Genomic DNA, 22,587 nt, shown 5'->3' on the forward strand with positions numbered 1-22,587 from the left:
TTTTCCAAAATATTATTCCCTTCTCTTGACCTTTTGAGGTAATAAGTGATATATTTACGACATGAAAAATGTGTCAAACGCTTCGTTTAAGTCTAAACGCAACTTAATGTCCACTATCTATCTATCTTGTTTTTTTATTTTCTTTTTTAACAAATTGATATTCTTATATGTTCTCCCGTTATTTATATGGCCCAATGGACCTCTATAACAGTGGTCTCCGAAAATGTTGTTTGTTGGCTTTTTTCATTGGGCAATGATATCTTTTTTTCCAGTCATTTTCAGCCGTAATTGGATGTCTATCTGCCAAAGGTGTTTTGTTCTACTGAAAGTATCAGAAAATGATTTCTGGGCGTAAGTTTTCATGAAAACTGACCTTGTTATTTTCTAAATTTTCTATTATTCGAGCTGGCTATCGTTTAAACTTTGTGTCTATCTTTAGTATTTGATTTTAACTATCTTTCTTTCTTTCTGTCTATTTATTTTTCTATCGTTATTTATTACAAACGCTTGATTTAAGTCTAAACTTGCTTAAAGCGCATGAATGCCTTTGTAATATTCCCTTAAGATTAAGGAATAGGATAATTGCTAAAATTTTACTTATTTTCACATTTTTAACCCTCTTTTAATTAAAAAGAAAGAACGAAATTGGGGGTAATTAAAAACGTTTTGTTATTGTTCTATAGAGTGTCATTTAGCCGGACGCTGGAGGGGTCGGAGCAGACGTACTATGCGGCCATGGTCCGCCACCAGGCTGCCAACATCAAGGCAGACATGGAGGCTCCAGCACAGGTATAGTTACATGGTCCGCCACCAGGCTGCCAACATCAAGGCAGACATGGAGGCTCCAGCACAGGTATAGTTACATGGTCCACCACTAGGCTGCCAACATCAAGGCAGACACGGAGGCTCCAGCACAGGTATAGTTACATGGTCCGCCACTAGGCTACCAACATCAAGGCAGACACGGAGGCTCCAGCACAGGTATAGTTACATGGTCCACCACCAGGCTGCCAACATCAAGGCAGACACGGAGGCTCCAGCACAGGTATAGTTACATGGTCCGCCACTAGGCTACCAACATCAAGGCAGACACGGAGGCTCCAGCACAGGTATAGTTACATGGTCCACCACTAGGCTGCCAACATCAAGGCAGATATGGAGGCTCCAGCACAGGTATAGTTACATGTAAAACCAGGGATCTTAAGGGATAAGACAATGGACGACAATTTAAACATTGTATTCTTAGCACAGGTTATTTGATCAAAATAAGCATCATTTATGTATTATTTATGATACAATCGAATTTGTGCCTTTCTTTATAGATTTGTTTTATAGGAGAAGGATCGATGGCAGTCAGAGAATAGAGATTCATTCCTTGATGAAATAGAGGGCGGACAAAATAGAGATTCATTCCTCGACGAATTAGAAGGCAAACGGATAATTTATAAATTAAATTTCAATTTGATTTTTCAATGATATTGTGTATTTTTAGTCTTCATTAATTTTATTTTATTTATCCAAGTTTATTGTCTTGAGTCATTTGTTTTAAGAGATTAGACAATGGATGAAAATTTATGTCCCCAATGGGCCATGGCTAAACAAAATTACTCTTTCTGTAGACTAAAATTGCAGGTTGAAATGTTTGGACACTTCTATCAGGATTTGATAAAAGTCCCCAATATTTTTAACCATTACAATTAATGCGATAACGATTTGTAAAACATGGCTACTAGTATGATTTACAGTCCAATGTCCCCGCTCATCCTGGCTTCGTGAAAACAGTGTTTAAATATTTCAGAGAGCTTGGTAAACGCAATTACGTTCGCCGAGATTTAGACAGTATAACAAAGTAGCAGCCACCATCTATTTTTACTTTATGCAGTCATAGCAGCTAAAAATACCTTATTTCAATATTTGCAGTTGCAATATATTTGCCTTTTGCTATATTGTGTAGCTAAACCAAGGCTTCCTTAAACATTTTTTCTATTATTAATTATCCCTTAATGATAATTAGACGGGGAGGAAGATAGAGATTCTTTTTGTTCCTGGGAGGAAGAGCCACAAGATCCTGCAGAGTTTGAACATTTCAGGTAGCAATACAATTTGACAGACCAGTAAATTAAAATACTAAAAGATAATATAAGATAATAATAAATAATAAATAAAATAGATAGATAAATATAAATTGTTGATAGATAGAGCTCCAGGTATAGATAAAGAAATCATAGAATCCAAAACATACAGAAAGATAGACAAACAGAGCGGCAGAGAAATAAAAAGTAAGACTGATTAATAAAAATAATAAAAAATAAAGGATTCATGGTCAGTTGATATTATATGGACAGACATACAATTGATTTTAATTTAATGTATTTAAAATAAAAGATAGACATAAATACTTTTCCTGTACACATTTTGAAACCGATTAATATCTGGTGGATTAGAACCGGTTCTTAGCCATATGGCAAAATTTTATCTTTTCATCGTATTATATTCAGTTTTCTACGAATATGAAAATGTAAAATCATAAGATTAAAACCAGATTTTTAGATCGTACCTTCGGCATCTCGGGTCTAAAAAAAATTTGGTTTTTATCTTATAATTGAACATATTTATATCTGCGGAAAGCTGTCTTAAACCTTGATATATTTATTTTAGTGACGATGAAGCTTACAATTGTGGGGACTTTGAATCTAAAGGTAAACCTTAATTAATCGTTTGTTTTATTGATTATTAATTAATTGATCAAAAAACTATTTCTTGGGGTTTAAAACTGTGTAGATTAAAATTATTGGTTGAAAAAATTAAACACTGGTAGTTTGAACCAACCAATTAAATTAGGTGTTAAAAACTTTTAAGCCAACAAATGAGAAAACATGTATATAAGATTGAGTGTACCATGCCATTATAATTTAGAGTTCAATGTCCCCTCCCTCCATTAAGGCATTGTAATCAGCCTGGGATAGAGGTTTGGTGAGGTAGTAAAGTACGGTCTAACATACACTAGTTAGTTATAGAGAATTTTTGCTATAATAATATTTCTCGTATTCATTCGAATCCGGTGGATAGGAACCGGTTCTCATCCATACGAAAAAACTATGTCTAGCATCCAACTTTCTACGAATATAAAAATGTACAATCGGCACCTCGGGGCTAAAAAAAACTAGTTTTAATCTCATAATTGTACATTCTATATCCGCGGAAAGCCGTTAAAATACGATGCGAGAAATAACTATTATTTATAATATACTTTATTTTCAAAAGCTTCATTTCAAAACTTTAAAAAATATTTTAAAGTTAAAACTTCAAAGAAAATTGTTAAAATAAAAAGATCAACATTCTCAGAAATTATTTCTAATGAATTCTTAAGGATCTGCCCACATAATTTTAATTGTTAAGCTTTAAAATTACTGCTAATCTTTTAAAATATAAAATTAAAGTATTCATTTTATTTACAATCATATAATAATCTATCTAATTGTCTATATCTTTATCCATTTTATCGTTTTCTAAAGATATGTAATTAAACACCCTTTTTTATCAACGAAATTTTATTCATTTGATTTATTTATCCTTTTACTATTAGGTGCCCCAAAGTATATCGATGTCTATCTGTCTGTCTGTCTGTCTGTCTGTCTGAAGCTTAAGATTAACAATTACTGAACCGATTGGGTTCTCTTTTTAGGCAAGCTTCTCATAGGTCCAGTGATGATTTTAGGCTAATTTATTTTCAGATTTAGGTCCTTTAATGATTTTAAGATATTTTTCTTACCTCTTAATATCCGCTAGTTTTCTATAATTATATATTTATTAATTTAAATTATAAATTTCAGAAAACGAAGATAACCTAGCATCTGAAATAGAAGCTAATGGTGATAACTCAGCTGTTGATAGTGATAACAAGGACAATAATCTTGCAGACAGCGGAGAAAGTGACCTAGAGGATTTTGATCCTAATAGTTTGTTTGGTAAAGGCGGTCTTCTACAAGAAATAAGGTAGGGGATTATGTATATAATTTTATTTTCAAGTTTCATCTTAATATTACAAATCATGTATAGCATCGTGTTACAGACAATATTTTACGAATATTAAAACAAAAATCGTAAATCAGTTTTGTTAGCCTATGCCTTCGGTTCCTCGGAACCAACAAAATCTAAGATTTTTCATTTTGACATCTGTCTATAATACGATGCGATAATTAACTATTAAGGAGTTTATATCGATTTATCATTCATTTATTTTCTTATTCCTCAAGATTCTTGGTTAAATTTTTAGTTCATTTCTTAGCATTATCTGAGACCTACATCTTAATGAACTACAAAAGGAACTAGGTAAATTATTGGATATTTTGACCATAAAAGAAATAGAGAATGAATTGTTTAGTGTACTCAGGGGTCATAAGGGATAAGACAATAGTCAATAAATTTGATGTATCCATCCAAAGATGATAAAATAAGGGGGGGGGGGAGTTTTGACACATTTGCGTAAACCTGGCACCTCTAAGCTTTATCTTTGGACTGAGAGGATAGGTTATTAGAGATAAAATCATTCTTATATGATGAATTTCACGAAGTTTTAAGATTTTTTTATCCCTAATAACCTATCCTCTCAGTCCAAAGATAAAGCCTAGGTGTCAGGTTTACGCAAATGTGTCAAAACTTCTTTTGAAATTTTAATGAAATGTTCGGACACTGCTAGTTTGAACCAATCAATCAAGATTATTTACATAAGATTTGCTCCGATTTATTTAGACAACAAATGAGATAAGATGATTATAAAAACCTTGGGAACCTTTATAATTTTTCTGTTCAATATGTCCTCTCCGTCCCTAAGTGTAGTGTTACAAGTCATATTTAAAACATTTGATTTATTGAAAGCATTAAAGTATCGGTCATCTAAGATTAAGACGTGCGTTAACGCAGGGAACTAAAGGGATAAGACAATGGTTAATAAATTGATGTACATGGTACACAAAATTGCCCTTTCTGTAAATTACAATTGGTGGTTGAAACGTTTGGACGCAAAACTTAATGAACTAACAAATCAAAATTAAATTAAAGTCCCCAAAGTTCTTATCGGAATATAGCAGGCCTCAGGAACTTGGGCGGCTTCGCCATCTTGTCCAAGGCAGGGACCAAACTTATGCTACGCACTTGTCCACAGACCCATCCCCAAAGTTCTTAAGACGACGAATAAGAAAACTTGACTATAAAACTAGTGTAATAAAAAGCCCATTGTCACTTTCCTCCCTGGTGTTAACGAGTCTAACTTTCCAGCTGGCTAGCTCACACACAGGGATACGTGGATAGGTATATTAAAGATAATCTAAATCCAATCAACTGCATTTTATTTGTAGACTAGGTATGCAAAGAAAAAATAATTTTCTTTAAAAGTAATTTACTTTTTTGTTTGAATTCAACATGCTTAAAGGTATACTAGTTCGTATGGCCAATAAGGTTTAATAAGTGAAGCAGATATTGGCAGGGATTTTAAGGGATAGGACAATTACCGATAAACTGATTTAAACCCCCAAAGCTATTCTGTACAAAACAATTGTATGTAAAGTTATGTTACTGCTACTTTATGCAAAGCAATCAAGTTTTAATAAAAGTATCCAAAGTTTTTTTAACTAAATAGTATTAATGAAAAGTTTTGGGACCTGAGGTGGATTCTTAAAGAAATTTGCCCCACTAATCGCTTAGTGGGGCAAAATTGTTTTCGTGAAAAATCCTCCAAAATCACATAAAAAATCTACAAAAATTTAATAAAAGCTTATGTTAATAACCCTTCTATGATTTTGTTTAATTGTTGTAGATTTTTAATGTGATTTTGGTGGATTTTTCACGAAAACAATTTTGCCCCACTAAGCGATTAGTGGAGAATTTTTTTTTTAAGAATCCACCTCTGTATATTGTTTAATTTTCAATATAATGTTTCCCTTCTGCCTGGAAAGTCGGAAATATTAATACTATTATTCATTTGAAAATGATTTTCTAATGAATGCTCAACTCATCTATTTTCTTAACAAATTAGAATGCGTCAGAAAGAGGAACAGACGTACAGCTATTTCGGTGGTTTCCTTCAAAGTGTCTATTCGAGCACAGAAACCCCAGCACTTATTTTGAAATAAACTGACAATAAGGGGAGTGGTTGAGTTTTTAAAGTGTTTGTGTTAGGTTTGGTTAGGTTGGGTTTTATTAGGTATAAGGTAGCCCCACAGGGTTAGGGCGCCACAGATAGAGTCCCTTAGGATTGGGGCTCAGAGCAGGGGTTAGGTATAAAGAAAAAAACTAACCGCCCCCTTCGTTATTTTATATTTATCTTTTAAAAGACCTCTTTGCTCGATAGGAACTTGGAGGGAAAGATGATTGCAATAAAAACCTTGTAAATCAAAACCAGTTTTGTTAGCCCTGATGGGCCGAAGGTCCGGGCTAACTAAATTGGTAATGATTTTATGATTTTCAGTATGGCTAAAAGTTATAATCCAACGGATATTAATCGGTTTCGAAGCCTTACTGGAAAATAAAATAAACCTGAATTGTCTGTGGATATAAAAACTGCTAGTACCACAAAATTCACGTGGATCTAAATGCTTTCTGAAATTTGCTTATTCATTATAATCAATTATATGTAACACTTTAATCTTATTAAGTATCATTTTATTTTAGTATTTTAATCGATTATCGAGTATTATGTAATACTTGCGTAATTCTTGGATTAAAGAAATGTATTCTAAATTATTTCAAATATAGACCTATTGCTTTATTTATCGCAAGATTTTTTGAATATTTTTTCTTATCCTTTTAATGATTTAAAGGAAAGTACAAAAAAGTATTTTAATATGTTAATTTTTTAACAAAGAAAGCTCTACTCAAAAGATTAATTGTCCATAAACATTAGAGCATAATAAAGTAAAAGAGTAGAGGGGTCATGAGCTATATGTATCTTATTATATGTAGAGACCTTATTTTGTATTGGGCCTTTGAGGAAATCAGTTAATAGCGTCAGAAATCTAAAAACATTCGAATCCATACTAAAGAACAATAGAGCACTTGGGGAAAGTACTTGTCTGGATTATTAAATGCAGGGCTTTTTAAAACTGCCTAAACCATTATATCTGATTAATACCTACAAACCCTTTGATTACATTACATTTGTCTGCAATCCTACAAATGTGATAGATTAATAAATTGGGCTAGGATTCCAACCCTTTAACTCCCCCACCGAGAAATATCATTCAAAAGTGATTGTCTTTAAAGGGGCAGTTGTGGGTGCTTTATTGTATAAAGAAGGATTTTGCCGTAATATTTAGTAATTAAGATATCTTTTTAATTAGAAGATAAATACTTTTTATCATTAACACTTCTTAATTAAATAATTGAAATAAAAACGCTGCTAATTGTTTTAATGGTTTTGAATAGATTTTTTTGCAAGCTACAATTTTCTTCATAAGTAATTAATTATAAGTTGAAACTCATAGGCATTTTATTTTATTTTCTGCTTTAATGTACTTTTCATTAGGTATGTAGGTTAATTATGACAAGTTTTCTAAAATTTTGCAGAAAAGGCTTAGATTAAAAGCATTAAGATAAAGATATCAATATAAATTTTGTCTAAACCGTGATTTTATTAGGCAAAATATTTGTTATGGTAGGATCAACAAAATTACTCCTTATGTAGACTAAATTGTTGGTTGCAAATTTTTAACACGGTTTTATACTAACCAATTAATTCCGTAATCCATCGCAAAATAACTAGCCAAAAACCAGACGTCCAAATATATCAGCTTTTTAATATAATCTAAAATAAATTAATTGTTGAGCCTCTTGTTTTACCATTTATTTTAAAGCATATACATCTATATTTGGATATTACAATGTTATTAATGTTGAAATGAAATCTCATATCTTTTTGTTTCTAGGCTTTGTCAAGACCTCTGAAGCACTTTTTAGTTGGTGCCACAAATTTGAAAAAAAAGAAAACAGAAATAATCTGCAAAATTAAATCAAATTTAACTAAATATATCCAGTGTTATTGGGTCAACATTATTTTGTAATTATTTTTTAAGCGTTTAATTTCTCAGTTAGAACTACTTGATTTAAAGAAAGTTGTATTTTAATAAGACTAAAACTATTTTGCCAATCAAAAACAATTTATCTCCTAATCATTTCCTTAGAAGGGGCGAAGCCACTATTATTATTAAAAGCTAAAAAACTTAGTGATAAATCGCCTGATTGTTTTAACAGTTGATACTTTTGTGAGCTTTTGAAGCACCTTTTCAAACACTTTTTGCTACCCTTTTTTGTTAGGATTAGTAAAATCCGGACTTAAAGGGCGGCGAATTTTCAAATGCTATTGCTTATAGTTTTAATATCAAATAAATAAACTTATTTCAAGATTTAAATTTTGTTTTCCTTCAAGAATTTCAAGCAAATCGGTACTTTCACACAAAATACCTTGTTGAGCATGGAACCCGTACCCCCTTCCTTTTTTGGATATGAATTGAAAATAAGGTTTATGGGGTTAATTTGTCACTTTTTTGATTATTGCTTTGGTCTGGTTAGGTTAGGTTATATTGGATACTGGGTTAGGGCCATCCGAATAGTTTGGGAATAGAAAAAAAATTAGCCTTCTCCTTTTTAAAAATAGGGAGGGGAGGGGAGGGTATCAGTGCTTAACAGGCAATTTGTGTGAAAGAACCAGCGAAGCTACTATCTAAGTAAATAAGTCAGTATCACATAAGTATTAGGCTAGGTTCTACTAAGGTCTGACAGTCTCACTTGCTGAGAGCGACGGCCCTGGTATTAGGTGTTGGTCTTTAGGTTAAAGATATAAAAGAAATATATTGAAGGGGGTTCTTAAAAGGAATGCAATCCTATTAAAAGTAGTAAGGTTTTTTTGTGTAGCATAAAATTTTGACAACTCGTGAACCACTAGAGTTCTCCAATTAAGGGAAGCTACACTTTAGTCACGGGGTGGTTTTCGTCTTTTTTTTCATTTTACAGTCTTGGGGTGGTTTTAGGCTTTTATTCTGCTCTTTCCTACCTTTTCTAATATGGAGTCCCTAGTGAGTCAAAAATGCAGCAAACAATTAGGTAAATATTTTTACTCCAACAATTTAATCATTAATCTGTCCTACTATTGGATTCAGTCGTTCTTATCCTTTACTAGATTTAAAATTTAAAAAATATGAATATTAAAAATGTATCAAATTACATATATTCATCGTTCTTGGAAAAAGTTCAAATATTAAAAATCTAACCTATTTATTTTTAACAACTTTTTCATTTTTTTTTGTCTTGCTAAGTTACAAAGAGTATTATTAATTCTAGACACTTGGTCTAAACTCATGATTTAAATTTGAGATTTTGATTCATGGGTCATTGGGTAGGACAATTGAATTCAAATAAATCTTGAATAATAGTTTGCATTAAGTTCTTCCTATTCCTTTGGTTGCATGTCAGTATTTCATGATAGACAGGTTTCTGTGGATAATAAAATGAAAAATCATAAAATTAATTTCTGTTTTGTTGGCAATCGAGGCGCCGAAGGCCCGGTCAAACAAAATTTGTATAAATTTTATGATTTTTATTTTATAATTCGATAAAAAAAAATTTCTTAAATACGATACGATACGAGATTTCTCATAACCAGTTCTAATCAAACGGATATTACTCGGCTTCGAAGCATATGCATTGCATTGTTGAAAATAATATTTTAACACCCAAGACTTGTAAAGTAGCTTTAATACTAAAAATGAAACAAATTATACTTTCAAGAAACCTGAAATATTTTTTTCATTCTTTATGTATGATGTAATTCAACATCTTAAAGAAACTACATAACTATTAAGAACACTTAATGTCTATGTATTACAATTTACTTTTCTTTGATTAAAAACCAAATGTTAGATTGTTATTCAACCATCCTTGTTTATAAAAAAACTACATTTATCTGTCCATAATAAAACTATGCTTCTCCCTAAATTTCTAGGAAATTTAGCTTAAAAATGCAAAACCAATTTAATTATGATTGAATAACATCTTGGAATTAAAATATTTTTTTTCATTTCTCAATGAATTAAAATAATTTAGCATCTTTGATAATATTTCTATAAGTTTATTTTTAAAAATAAAAAAAAACCTATTTTTCAAGAACTTCTTCCCTTTGAAATAAAAAAATTGCCCTTTCATATTTAGACGTACACACCCGGTCAATAGAGCGACTAAAATTTAAATTTTAACTTAATTACCATCATAATATTTGATTAGATGAAAGACGACCAGTGTAAGCATATTTTTATATTGTCGACCAGGGGCGATTTCTCTTGGGAGGTTGGTGGTACCATCTCAAGATAGTTGTAAATCTTCCAATGAGAAGCTACCCTGTAAAGGAGAATCATATCGGTTGAGCGGTTAGCGAGATCCTTCGGCAAAGACAGACAAACAAGATTTTACTTTATTATAAGGATACATACAAACCCCATAGACAAAGAGAGAAAGAAACTTTCTGAAGATCATTACCAGCGTTTCGGAACCGGAGCCGGGAGCAGCAACATTTTTGGTGGAGCCGGAGCCGTATTTTTCGTTAAAAACGGCTCCGGCTCCAGATTAGCTAAAAATGATTTTTTAAAAGTAATATTATAATTTGGCAACGGTCTATTTCCATATAATAAACTGAAAAACTATTGTTACTTAACAAATAGACACACATCCTTCTACTTTTATATAGCTTTAATCAAGAAAAAGCAAAATATTTTATATTATTTATTTTATTTTATCAAATTCAATAATGAACAAAAATTGATATATTAATTTTAAGGTAGGAGCCTTAAATTTCCAGATACGGCTCCGCGGAGCTCCTACACGCTGATCATTGCTAAGCTTTACTTTTTACACGAGTCCACAAAACACGTTCCTAATAGGAATATTTTTAAAAATTTCATGTGTAAATTGACTATTTTTAACAAATGCATTAGATTTCTAGCTATAAATCATTTACTGATTCATAGATTTTAATAAAAACACTTACATAAATATTGAAGTGTATTTTTAAAGCAAGGATGATACAATCAATATCTCAAAATTAGAAAAATGAATTTATTTACTCTGTTAAACATGGAGGTTTTGTGTTATCATGTAATTTCAATTTGGTAATACATAAATCATTATCTCGTATTCATTCGAAGCTGATTAGTGTCCGGTGGATTAAAACCGGTTCTCAGCCATTCGAAAAAAAATATGTCTAGCATCGTAAAATCTTAGAACACAGTAATAGTGTCTGACTGATTATGACGTAACAAAAAAAATTAGCCAATGAGAGGCCGTTATTGACCAATGGTAAAATTTATAGTGGCCTCTCATTGGCTAATTTTTTTTGTTACGTCATAATCAGTCAGACACTATTACTGTGTTCAAAATCTTATACTTGTACATTTTTATATCCGCGGAAAGCTGTTTATTATACAATGCAAGAATAACTAATATTGTGTTTAGACATTATGGTAAATTTTAAATATTGCTACTATAATCTTTTGAGGCCAATTATTTGGGGGTTGGTGGTGTTTTTCTAGGGTTAATTTCTCTTGGGAGAGGGTCGCACCCCATATACAAAATAGAAAAAAAAACAAGGATGACAACATCCATAAAAGCGAAGCTCTGAAATGGAAGGACAAACGAACACTTGTAGATTGTCAGAACTGAATTAGCAGAATATTAATGCATCAGTACAAACAATATTGTAAGTAAATTTGTTGCAAAACTGCATAAATAGATGATACTGTTTAAGGACATACTTACATTTTTGGGACTTGTTTATAGAGATGCTTTGCTTAAAACATTATACCTTGCTGTAATAGGAATCAGTTTTCAAAAAATCAGAAGAATCGGATAATTGTAACATACAAAAATTTGTTGTCAAAAAAGTTAAAAAGTCGACATGTTTCAAATGGACGTACAGACAATCTGGTATTGATTATAGAGTTGCTACGTTTTCTAAATTGTACCTAATTACTACAGGAATCATCATGCAAAGTTTGAAATCTATAGGACAATTCTAACTTGTTTAAATTAACGAAAAGAGCTAACTCTCAGTGACGGACGTACGGGCGGACGTACGGACGGACCGACCCTAATTATAGAAAAGCTTCGCTTTTAAAAATTCCTGGGACCTAAAGAAGCTTTACTGTTAAGGAGAGCTACATCGGTGAGTCGTACATGTAACATACATATGTCAAACATTCTATCACTTATAATATAGGAAATGGCCTTAAGCCTGCTAATTCAATATGAAAATATGAATCTCTTTCGGTAAGATTATAAGGGAAAAAAATTCGCTAACATTGTTATAAAACAAGGTTAGTTTTATAATTGTATTTTGCTATGTATATTGTCTAGTGTCAAATAAATGTGTTTTTTATTTTTTTTCTTGCAGATTATTTAGTGATTTTAGTGTTCTTGTAGATAAACTAAAATTGCAACATCAAAAAATTGGATCTTTTTAATAAAAGCGCATTTTTTTATACATTAAATGGTTAAGTTACTCTGGGGAATGTTGATAACAAGGTTAAAGCAATAAAATACCAAATGTTGCATCCCTATAATTGCACGACCTTTGCCTGGTTGTACAGAAAGTGCATGGTAATGAGTTGCACCTGTTGTCGGCCAAAAGATTTTCCCTAACCTTAGTGTTAATATACATATATCTGAGTTAGAAGCGGACAACGCTGTTACGCTACAGTCGCAGCCTAAATAAAACGAGGACAATTTTATTCAATATTTACCTGCTATATAAATTCTTTGCTCTTTTTAAATTTTTGCAAAGTTGTAAAAATACTAGGCATATTTTTGGCATGTAACTTGTTTTTGCAGATTTATATTATTCTTTCATTTTATTGATTTATCTTCATTTTTTTTAAAATTTCTGTACAAATAATCTTATATAAGTTTTATATAATCATTTCCTAAATAACTAGGTATGAACTTAAATGGCTAAATGTTTGATCTGTAATTTATAAAAAACGGTTAGACCAATATTTTCTATATTTATAATGGGTAATTAGGTGTTTTTCCACATTTACTTGGGTCATCAAAGCATTACAGACATATTGACGATCTAAGTGAGTTATATAAAGGGTGTTTAAAAAAAAAACAATCGCTCACAATTTGAACCATCATAATTACTTCAAATCTTGGAGATAGACCCCATAATGTTTAGAGTTTTTGATAGGGCATGTTAAAACCTTTCTATAGACATCTTAACCAGATTTCTAATTAAATCCTTGCCAATTTGGCATAAGAAAAGACAGACCCATCCAACATTGAGCCATGACGGCTCTGTCTATTTCTAGTTCTTGATGTTTGCCAGGTCTTTCTTTTTGATGCCAAATTGGCTAAAATTGTATTAGAAACCTTGCTAAGGTGTCTATAGAAAGGTCTTTACATGTTACATCAAAAACTTTGAATATTGTAGGGTCTATGTACAAGATTTCAAGTACTTACGACGGTTTGTTCTTTTTTGTAATAATTCTTAATTTGTAATAAAAAATATGCACTTGTAGGGAAATTTCTCTGCAAGGGCTAGGTATAAAGCTCTAGTGCTCTGGAGGGGTGAGTAGGTTTAAAATTCAATTTTGTTTTCTCATTGTCATTGCTTGGTTATGAATTGTATTATTTTTATTAGTTTTGGACCAAAACTGTAAGGTTTATATTGAAAAAAGTGAAGCTATTGGTTTTTTTTATCACCCTTTTTAGCATTACCGACAGACTGACTGACGCACAGATTATTGAATAGCTTCAAAATATAAAAAACAAAATCCCTAAAGCAAATGTACTGTCTAAGTTTAATCTAAAAAAAGTCCATAAATCCAAGATTTTGTGTCTTAATTATCTTTAAAGACAAACAGCTTAGCTTTTTTTTTTGAAGGTGCGAAGCATCTCTGTACTCTCAATATCCAGTTTTAAGGTATTTTAAAAATTCTGCAAGACAAAGTAGAAAAGTTATTGTTGAAAATGAAGATTTTTTGGAGGGGAGGGGGGGGGTAACCATGGAATAATTTCCACTTATTTTATTAATTAAAACAAAAGGGGAGGGGGTTAATGCAACCATCTCGTAATCAGTGATTAAATGGCACTTAGAATTCGAATTTCGATCTAAAATTTTGCATGAATAATCCTTGATAGGTCTATTTTCCCTAAATCGAACAAAAAGTTGGAAAAGTAACGGCTAACGGCTGGCGGCTCAGCCGTTTTGCCAATTTTTGCCAATCTTAAGAGCATATTATTTACGAAACCTTTCTCCACATAATACTTTTTGTCGCTCAATTGAAAATTGAACTTATTTTTTGGCATACTTGCTATGCACATTTTTTCTTGTTTATTGACATTGAAATTTTATTACTTTCATATGAGAAAATTATAATTTCGTGTTTTAAGTTTTGATAAAAATTCATTCATTTGTACAGAAATCTTTTTTACGTTCCCCTTTATATTCTTAAAGTTTTTTTCAATACAAGCAGCTACGAACATAAAGACCTCGAGGGGCACTGGGGGGTATCTGAAAGGAGTAAAAAATGTAATTTCTCTAGCGAGAAACCCCTCCCCAAAATTGTTTAAAGGCCCTCCCTAGACAAAAGCCAAATATGTACAGCCTTCAGTTAGATCTTAAGCTACAGACACACAGCAAGATATCCTGTTATGTTTATATAATCATAAGAATTATTTATCATAACTTTATATTCATTTTTTAAAAAGTCTTAATTATCTATACAGTCACAAAGATTTAAAAAGTATTACATTAGTTATTACAATAATTTAAAAGGAAAAATAAGATTATATTTCTTTTTCTTATGTTTTAATCCCCTTCGGTGTTTTCACAGTGTCATGAAAAATATTGAATTCTATAATAGTTATTTATAGCATAATATTAAAGACAGATTTCTGCAAATATTAAAATAAAAAAAATATCCTATTATATAAAGTAGTGAGCGTTTTTTGTCTGTCCCGAAGGATCTCGCTAACCACTGAACCGATATTGTTCTCCTTTACAGTGAAGTTTCTTATAGGTCCTGGGATGGTTTTAAACTATTTTAGGGGTGGGTGTTTTCACCCCCCTTCCCCCCCAAAAAAAATTATTATTTTAATCTTTTGAAACTTAGATTTAAAATGGGATGATGTCGACTTTTCCCACTCCAACCTTAAGTGCCCATAGAGGCTTCTAGGGGCGTAGCCGCTAGTAAGTAATAAAGTATTAAAACTAGTTTTGTTTGCCCCAAGTGGCAGTACGATGCTATACATAATTTTTCAGTGTGGCTGATTAGTATTACCGGTACTTATCCGCCAGATATTATTCGGTTTCGAGGCCTTACTGGAAAAGATGATAGTCTGCCACCAATCTTCGTTATGGCTATATCATAATTAATAGTAATTAGTAACCCCAAAAAAAAGTTTTCCTCAAACTCCAAAACAATGGTTGGAATGAAGAAACGTATATTCATTTTGCATTAATGTGTCTCTGTCATAGTAACAAAATCACATATTAGTAATACTTAAAAGTGACGTTATATCCATGCTAATTATACCCAGCAATTTATATCAGCGCTCGGCATCCACGCTTCGGCCGCATGTAAACCGCAGTGAAATCGTCATATTGTATTTTAAAATTTAACTGGATGTCTGAATAGAATATCCATCTTTTCCATTTTTTTCTTATGCACACAATCTGCTGTTAATTTTGAGGCTTATGCGCGATTTTTATAGCATTAGAATAATGTGTCATTGTCAGCTATGGTCAAAAAAGCCGTACCTCTTGATTTATTAAAGCCCAGTGTACTAGCCTAAAGGCTCCATTTACAGAAAATTATGTAATGATCGGTCCAGCTGTTTATCTATAATACAAAGTAGAATGATGTCTATCCGTCCTTCCCTTAAGATCTCAGTAACCACTGAACCGATTGGATTCCACTCTTCAGGGAATATACCTACTGGTCCTTTGGTGGTTTTAGGTCATTTTTTTGGTGGTTGGCACCCCCCCCCCAAAAAAAAAAAAAATTCCCCATCAATTTTTTTGATGATGCAGATGATACCAACTTTATTTTTAGGCTATTTTCTTAGGGGATTGGACACCCCCCCCCCCAAAAAAAAAATCCCTCTCAATTTTTAAAAAAGCGGAAAAGCCGCTAGTAAGATATATGGATATTCACTCTCTCACACACACTCGTACTATTTTAGATTATGATTGAGGACCTTTTGTTTTAGTCATTTTTACAAACCGCTTAATATTTCTCAATATTTTACTGATAATTAATAAAATAAAGGTTATTGACCTGCTACAGCTACGCTACTTGTAGAAATATTCATCCTTGGCAATATTCATGCGTTTATTTATTTTGCAAAGCAATCTGGCGCCTGTTAGTTGACGAATTATTTTTGATAAAGTTTGGGCTACGAAAAACACATAAAGGGTATGTGTTTTTGTCTTTCATTTTTGTGTTCATTTTTGTCCTTATTTTTTTTGCCAACAATATTAGAAAATATTTTCTACTTCTAATATGCAATAATTGTAGTTTTTGCCAAAGTAGCCTAAAACCACTCAACCAGTTTAACTAAAATTAGTTAAAATTTAATTTTTCGCCCTTAAGAAATATTTTTTTGTAACAGCAATTCTAAAGCTGAACTAAAATCTGTCTGATACTGTTTTTATCATATTCAAGAGACATATTTTAGTAGGGAAGCTTCTCTACAATCTTTTGTTTGTCTGTCTGTACAGCTAAGCTAATCTCTTTAACTCTCTTTGTCTGTCTGTCCAAAAAGATAAGACATCATTGGCTGTTATTAGAGAGGACGGCGATATCTTAAAGGACGTCCATGGGGAGGGGGGGGGGGAAAGTGGTGATTACCGACCCCTCCAATTTTTGTTTATTTTACCCCACCCCCCATTTATAAATTACTCCAAACCATTTAGGAGTGGGTATTTTCCTCCCCCCCCCCATTCAATTTTGGAGGAGGTAAATACCCCCCCCCCCTCCAAATAAAAAAGCTTGAACGCCCTTGATATCTCATATATTTTCAAAAAGGCATCTAGTTTTCACCTCTTCAATTCAAAGAAGCTAGGATAGTGCTAGAAGAATAGTTTTTTTGGTAAGCTTTATCTTTACATGAAAGGACAATAATCTTTTTTTCAATTCAAAAAGGCATCAGTTTTCATGAAAACTATTCATTTTTAGGTTGTTTATTTCTGCTAATATGCAATCAGTCTTAAACTTTCTAGTTCTTGCTTGTCTTAGGCTAACCAATACAGAATTAGCTACTTGATTATACATCGATAGTAATCTAAGCAAGCATTTTAAAAGCTGGGATGCAAGAAAAATAAACATTAATCGACCTATTTAAATTCATGTAAACTTCAACTCTTTTTACTTTTTATTCATTAAAATAAACAAAGAATAAATATATAAGGATAATTTTAAACAAAGCAGCGAAAATGAAATTTATTATTGTTATTCATTATTAGATAAATGAATTTGTCGATTTTTATAGGTCTAAGTTTTAATTTGGCTATATGTGTTTAATGTGTTTTCATCGGCGGTTTCTCTAATGTTGTAAACGGTGGTTATGGAAAAAAACGTATTTGTGATGATTATTATTAGGTTGGTTTAGGTTAAGATAAGGTCAGAACTCCGCAGGGATAATATCCCAAAGGGTTAGAGGCCCCTAAATGGACTATTTTTTTTTAAACTGGTAGTCAATAAAAAGGTTTAAGTGTAGGCACCGTATCTCCTACTTTTAATTTCATAAAAGATATCGGTCATTTAAAATTGATTGAAATTATTAATCCCTGTTATTAAATAAACACATTTGAGAATAAAAAGATGTTTAGAACTACTATTTAATCCTTTTTTTGTGCTGTGCAAGATTTATTTGGCTAACCTTGGACAGAAAATTTAGGGGAACTATTTGATCAAAGGGCTTTGTGATTCATTTTTTCGCACAGCTACTCTATAATAGTATTTGTTTGTCCTTGTATTTGTGTATTTCACAACTTTAAGAACTTTTAGCTTACAAAGTTTCACGATTCCTTATTTTGATTTACAGTTTTTTTTCAATTTTCAAGTATTGCATCGAAACCGATTAATATCCGTTGGATTAGAACCGGTTGTATTACAGACAAATTAAAAACAGATCATAAAATGCTCTACTAGCTATAGCAATGTTTATCTATTTATATATTTATACATCTATAATTATTGCTCTCCATCTAGCATTATTTATTAAATATAAATTGCATTAATTAAAAAACTAAATATTTTATTTTTATTTTAGGTATGTAAACCTTCTTTTAAAGATATAATTAAATATTGTGGTGACAGGTAAGGTTAATTGATATGAATTTATGATTTGGCCGAATTTTGACCTGGAGAACCCCCCTCCATTAAGATATATAGGCTAAAACCTAGAAATCCTTCGGTGCTTAATAATAGGATAACTGGTATTATATCAATGTAAAGAAGGATGGGCGGATCAGGAAAAGAAAACGAAGTTGCGGGTTTCATTTTATTTTGGGAAAAAAACCTAAAAGTTTTAAGTAATTATTTTTAAATTCTCCATATTAAAATTTTAATTAATTCTTTGGCGTATGCATTATCGTAATATTATACCTATTAAAGCAAAGTTTTATCTAGAGGTATACAAATTACGAATTTATGTCTATACATCATGCTTATTAATCAGCTTAATACAAAACCTAGCATTTGTTGCCTAGAAAAAAAGGATGGGGCTTAGTATTCTGTAAAACAAATAGGAGCATAGAGCTTTTGCAAAAATTTGTTAGAAGTAAACAGTTGTTTTTAAACAAATCTATTTTCAAAACTTTGTTAAAGGAAACAACTCTTTATCGAAAGTTATAATATTTGAACAAAATGCAATTCCTTCTCCATGTTATTGTACACAGGACATTGTCTTCCTTATTTAGTTTTACCTTTTTAAAAGCGAAGCTTTTCTATAATTAGGGTCGGTCCGTCCGTCCGTCCGTCCGTCACGGATAGCTTTTTTCGTTAATTTAGACATGTTAGAATTGTCCTATCGATTTCAAATTTTGCATGGTGATTCCTTTAGTAGTTAGGTACGATTTAGAAAGCGTAGCAACTCTATAATCAATACCAAAATGTCCGTACGTCCATTTTAAACATGTTGATTTTTTTTTACATTTTTAACAATAAATTTGTATGTGACCTAATTGTCCTATCGATTTCAAATTTTGCATGGTGATTCCTGTAATAGTTAGGTACGAGTTAGAATGCGTAGCAACTTTATAATCATTACCAGAATGTTTGTACGTCCATTTTAAACATGTTGATTTTTTTTTACATTTTTAACAACAAATTTGTATGTGACCTAATTATCCGATTGGTCTGATTTTTGGTATACTGATTCCTGGGACAACAAAGTACTATATTATAAGCGAAGCAACTCTATAATCAAGTCCTAAAAATGTAAGTATGTCCATAATCATTATCCTGTATCAAGCAGTTTTTCAAAAAAATTACTTACAATTTTGCTTTGACTCTTATACATTCGCATTCTGATTATTCAGTTCTGACATTATACAAGTGTTAATGTTCGTTTGTCCTACCGTTTCAGAGCTTCGCTTTATGGATGTTGTCATCCTTGTTCACCAAGAATTATATTCCTATCCCCTCTGATTTGTGTTAAACTGGGGCAAAATGCAAATTATCTTCTGCCTAAAAAGTAATCTCAGTGTGCCAAATCTTAATTGGCTTTATCGACGTTCAAACGTTATAGTATAAGAGGGAAAGGTTTTCAAAAATTGCGTCTATAAAAAATTATTTTTTGGATTGGAAGTTAATTTCATAAATATAATAATAAGAAAATATTTTTGCCTTTTACTTTTTATTTGTTTATTCTAAAATGTTTAGTATTCTTTCTTTGGTAATGATACTTACAAAAAGCACTAAAGTTTATGGACAATATTCAGTCTGGGCTTTCCAAATCTTACCTAACCTAACCTATCTTGAAAGAAACCTTGTTATTAAATTTTTTAAAATTCTGTTCCTTATGGTCCTTATTCATCATATTTTTTGCTGTTTAAAAAAAGTTGTTGTTTTATAAGAAATGTTTATTTGCACATCAGCTTTTTCTTCACGGCTTATGCCAACTATTGTATAGCAAAAATTTTTGCAAACATTTTAAGGGGAAAAATGAAAGTTCTCAAAGATTGTTTAAGTAACACAGATATTCTATAATTAAGGTTTTTTCGGCTACTTTGACAATCTTATAGTCAAATCTTAAATTTTGGGGTTAATAGCTATAGATTCTTGTAAACTATATATAGACAAATTGGCAAGGAAACTGGAGAGTCAGACAAACAAACATAATACAAATAATAAAAAAAAATAAATGTGAAATAAAAAGGAAAAATGAAATAAAACACAAAGATCCAAGAGAAAATGGGGTAAAACTGAACTAAATCCATCAACAGCTTAATGTGCATTGACTATGAGAACAAGGACAATTATGTTGAAAAGGAGTAAAGCAATATCAAGAAAGCAAAATAAAAAGGACAGTAAACTTAAATACAATACATTTTAACAATATACGACATTTGTCCTAATAATAAACCTAAGGTTTCAAAATGGGTACAGCTAAATAGTTTTTGTTGTTAATTGCAGAAAAGCTACACATGTAACGAAATACTTTAAAAGCTTAAAAGTGTAAATTATTGTGGGTTATCTAAAAAAGTTGCGATTAAGGCATTTTGTCCTAATTTTTTGATGCATTTTTGAGAAGTGTGGCTGCTCTATAATTGACTTTCATCTTTTAGTTTTATTTTCTGATTTCAAACTTACTAGTATTATTTTTCATAAATTAATAAAGTGTAATTATAAGTGATTTAAGTGAGGTTTTTTTTGTAGATATTAATGGTCAAAAAAACAAAAGACCTAAAAAGAATGGATTTAATATTACTTGGATCTTACACCAGATTATCATGGTATCTAATAAAATGAAACTTGTAGCGGACTAAAATAACAATCCCAAACCCATCCCACACCTTTACCCCATCCTCTCCCGTCCTACTGGATGAACAAACTGACCCAGTGACCAATAGTATCCAAGTATATTCTACATCCATTTTGAAAGGTTAAAAAAAATTGTTTCTCGTGCTATGGCTTCTTATGTAAATGAACAATATGAGAAAAAATATGAATTCGATCAAAAAATAATTAAAATATTCCCACAATTATAAATCTAATTAATCAGTAGAATCTTCCATATCGGAATTATATCAACCATTCCTCCGCCCAATTTTTAGGAACCCAGTAAGAGTGTCTGACTATGACGTCAGAAAAAATTAATAATTAACCAATGAGAGACCGCTATATATTTTACCATTGGTCAATTACAGTGAATACTGGCTTCTCATTGGTTAATTGTTATTTTTTTTCTGACGTCATAGTTCGACACTTTTACGAGGTTCAATTTTTAGCCAATTTTGGAATCCGGATCCAGAATCCGTTTTTTAATCGCGGATTCAGATTCTTATTTGGAAGGCTAAAATTAGCGTCTTGAGTTTTTTTTTCAACTTCGCTTTTTTGTAGGCAAAGATTATCATCATTATATATAATATCTTTTAAAATTTGGTATTATACTCGGAAGTGAATTATAGAGAGCAAAGAACATTAATTTATAGGACATATGTAGCACTTAAATTTTTTAATTAAAAAAAAAGCCTTTAAAAAAATTGCTAGATTCCGGAATTCCCCATTTTTTTTTGGACGGATTCTTGTAAGAATCCGAATCCGGTCCAAATTTTTGACGGATTGCCATCCCTAATCAAAAGAATCTTGGATATGATATGGTTCTCCTTTAGAATATAGCTTCTTATAGATCCTGGGAAAGTTTATAACTATTTTGGGTGAGAGTACAACCACACCCTCCATGGAGAAATCGCCCATAGAATAAAATTTAAAGTAGCCATAACCACTTTCCCCTCTCATTTGTGCCACTCCACCTCAAGTGCCCCTAGAGGCCTCTAGGGGGTGTAGCGGGCGGCTACACTGGAGCCGCTAGTAAGTTATACAGTAAATGTGCTAATAAAATCTATTAAGGTAGTGTGGGGGAGGGGGGGGGGGGGGTGTTGTATTATATATCCACGAACAAGATATATGACTTTGCTATCATCTAATAAAACTTGTCACAGAGTAAATATATAATTATTGGTTAATTAACTTTTCAAAAGTGCAGCTGTTATAAAATATAGTATGACTGCTCGTCATTCTGTAACGCCTAATAGAAAAGAGGATTTACTCATCTGCTACATAAGATAGCTTGATATTTCTTATTTTCCATTTGTTGAAAGAAATGGCTGGTTTGTTTAAGATTGTTTTAATAAATGTTAGATTGTTAACTGCTAGTATTTTAGATAACAATCTTATTTATTTAATGACCACTTATCGTATAATCTAAAAAATAAAGGTATAATAGAGACTGTTTAATATAAAATAAATGCTACAATTCAAGAAAATGAGCGACACTTTCAATCTTGAAATCAAATTTTTATAACTAATCTTTTAA

The 22,587-nt window shown here is 31.4% G+C and overlaps 1 protein-coding gene across 7 annotated transcripts in view; it reads left to right on the forward strand.

The window, feature by feature from the left end:
• The window catches only part of LOC145329033 (rho guanine nucleotide exchange factor 10-like), a 216,333-nt gene that overhangs the window by 60,309 nt on the left and 133,437 nt on the right, over positions 1-22,587 (forward strand). For 6 of the 7 annotated variants that reach the window (XM_080173043.1, XM_080173040.1, XM_080173042.1 and 3 more), the window contains exons 3-7: positions 682-789; positions 1,336-1,429; positions 2,015-2,090; positions 2,659-2,699; positions 3,834-3,996. In XM_080173043.1, the coding sequence (XP_080029169.1) occupies positions 682-789; positions 1,336-1,429; positions 2,015-2,090; positions 2,659-2,699; positions 3,834-3,996 (482 nt within the window). Of the gene's footprint in view, positions 1-681; positions 790-1,139; positions 1,174-1,335; positions 1,430-2,014; positions 2,091-2,658; positions 2,700-3,833; positions 3,997-22,587 lie in introns of those variants that run through there. The other variant, XM_080173045.1, reaches the window with a different exon arrangement.

This window comes from Acartia tonsa, chromosome 9 (assembly GCF_053477335.1).
Source record: "Acartia tonsa isolate MP-2025a chromosome 9, ASM5347733v1, whole genome shotgun sequence".
In the NCBI taxonomy this organism is placed as follows: domain Eukaryota; kingdom Metazoa; phylum Arthropoda; class Copepoda; order Calanoida; family Acartiidae; genus Acartia; species Acartia tonsa.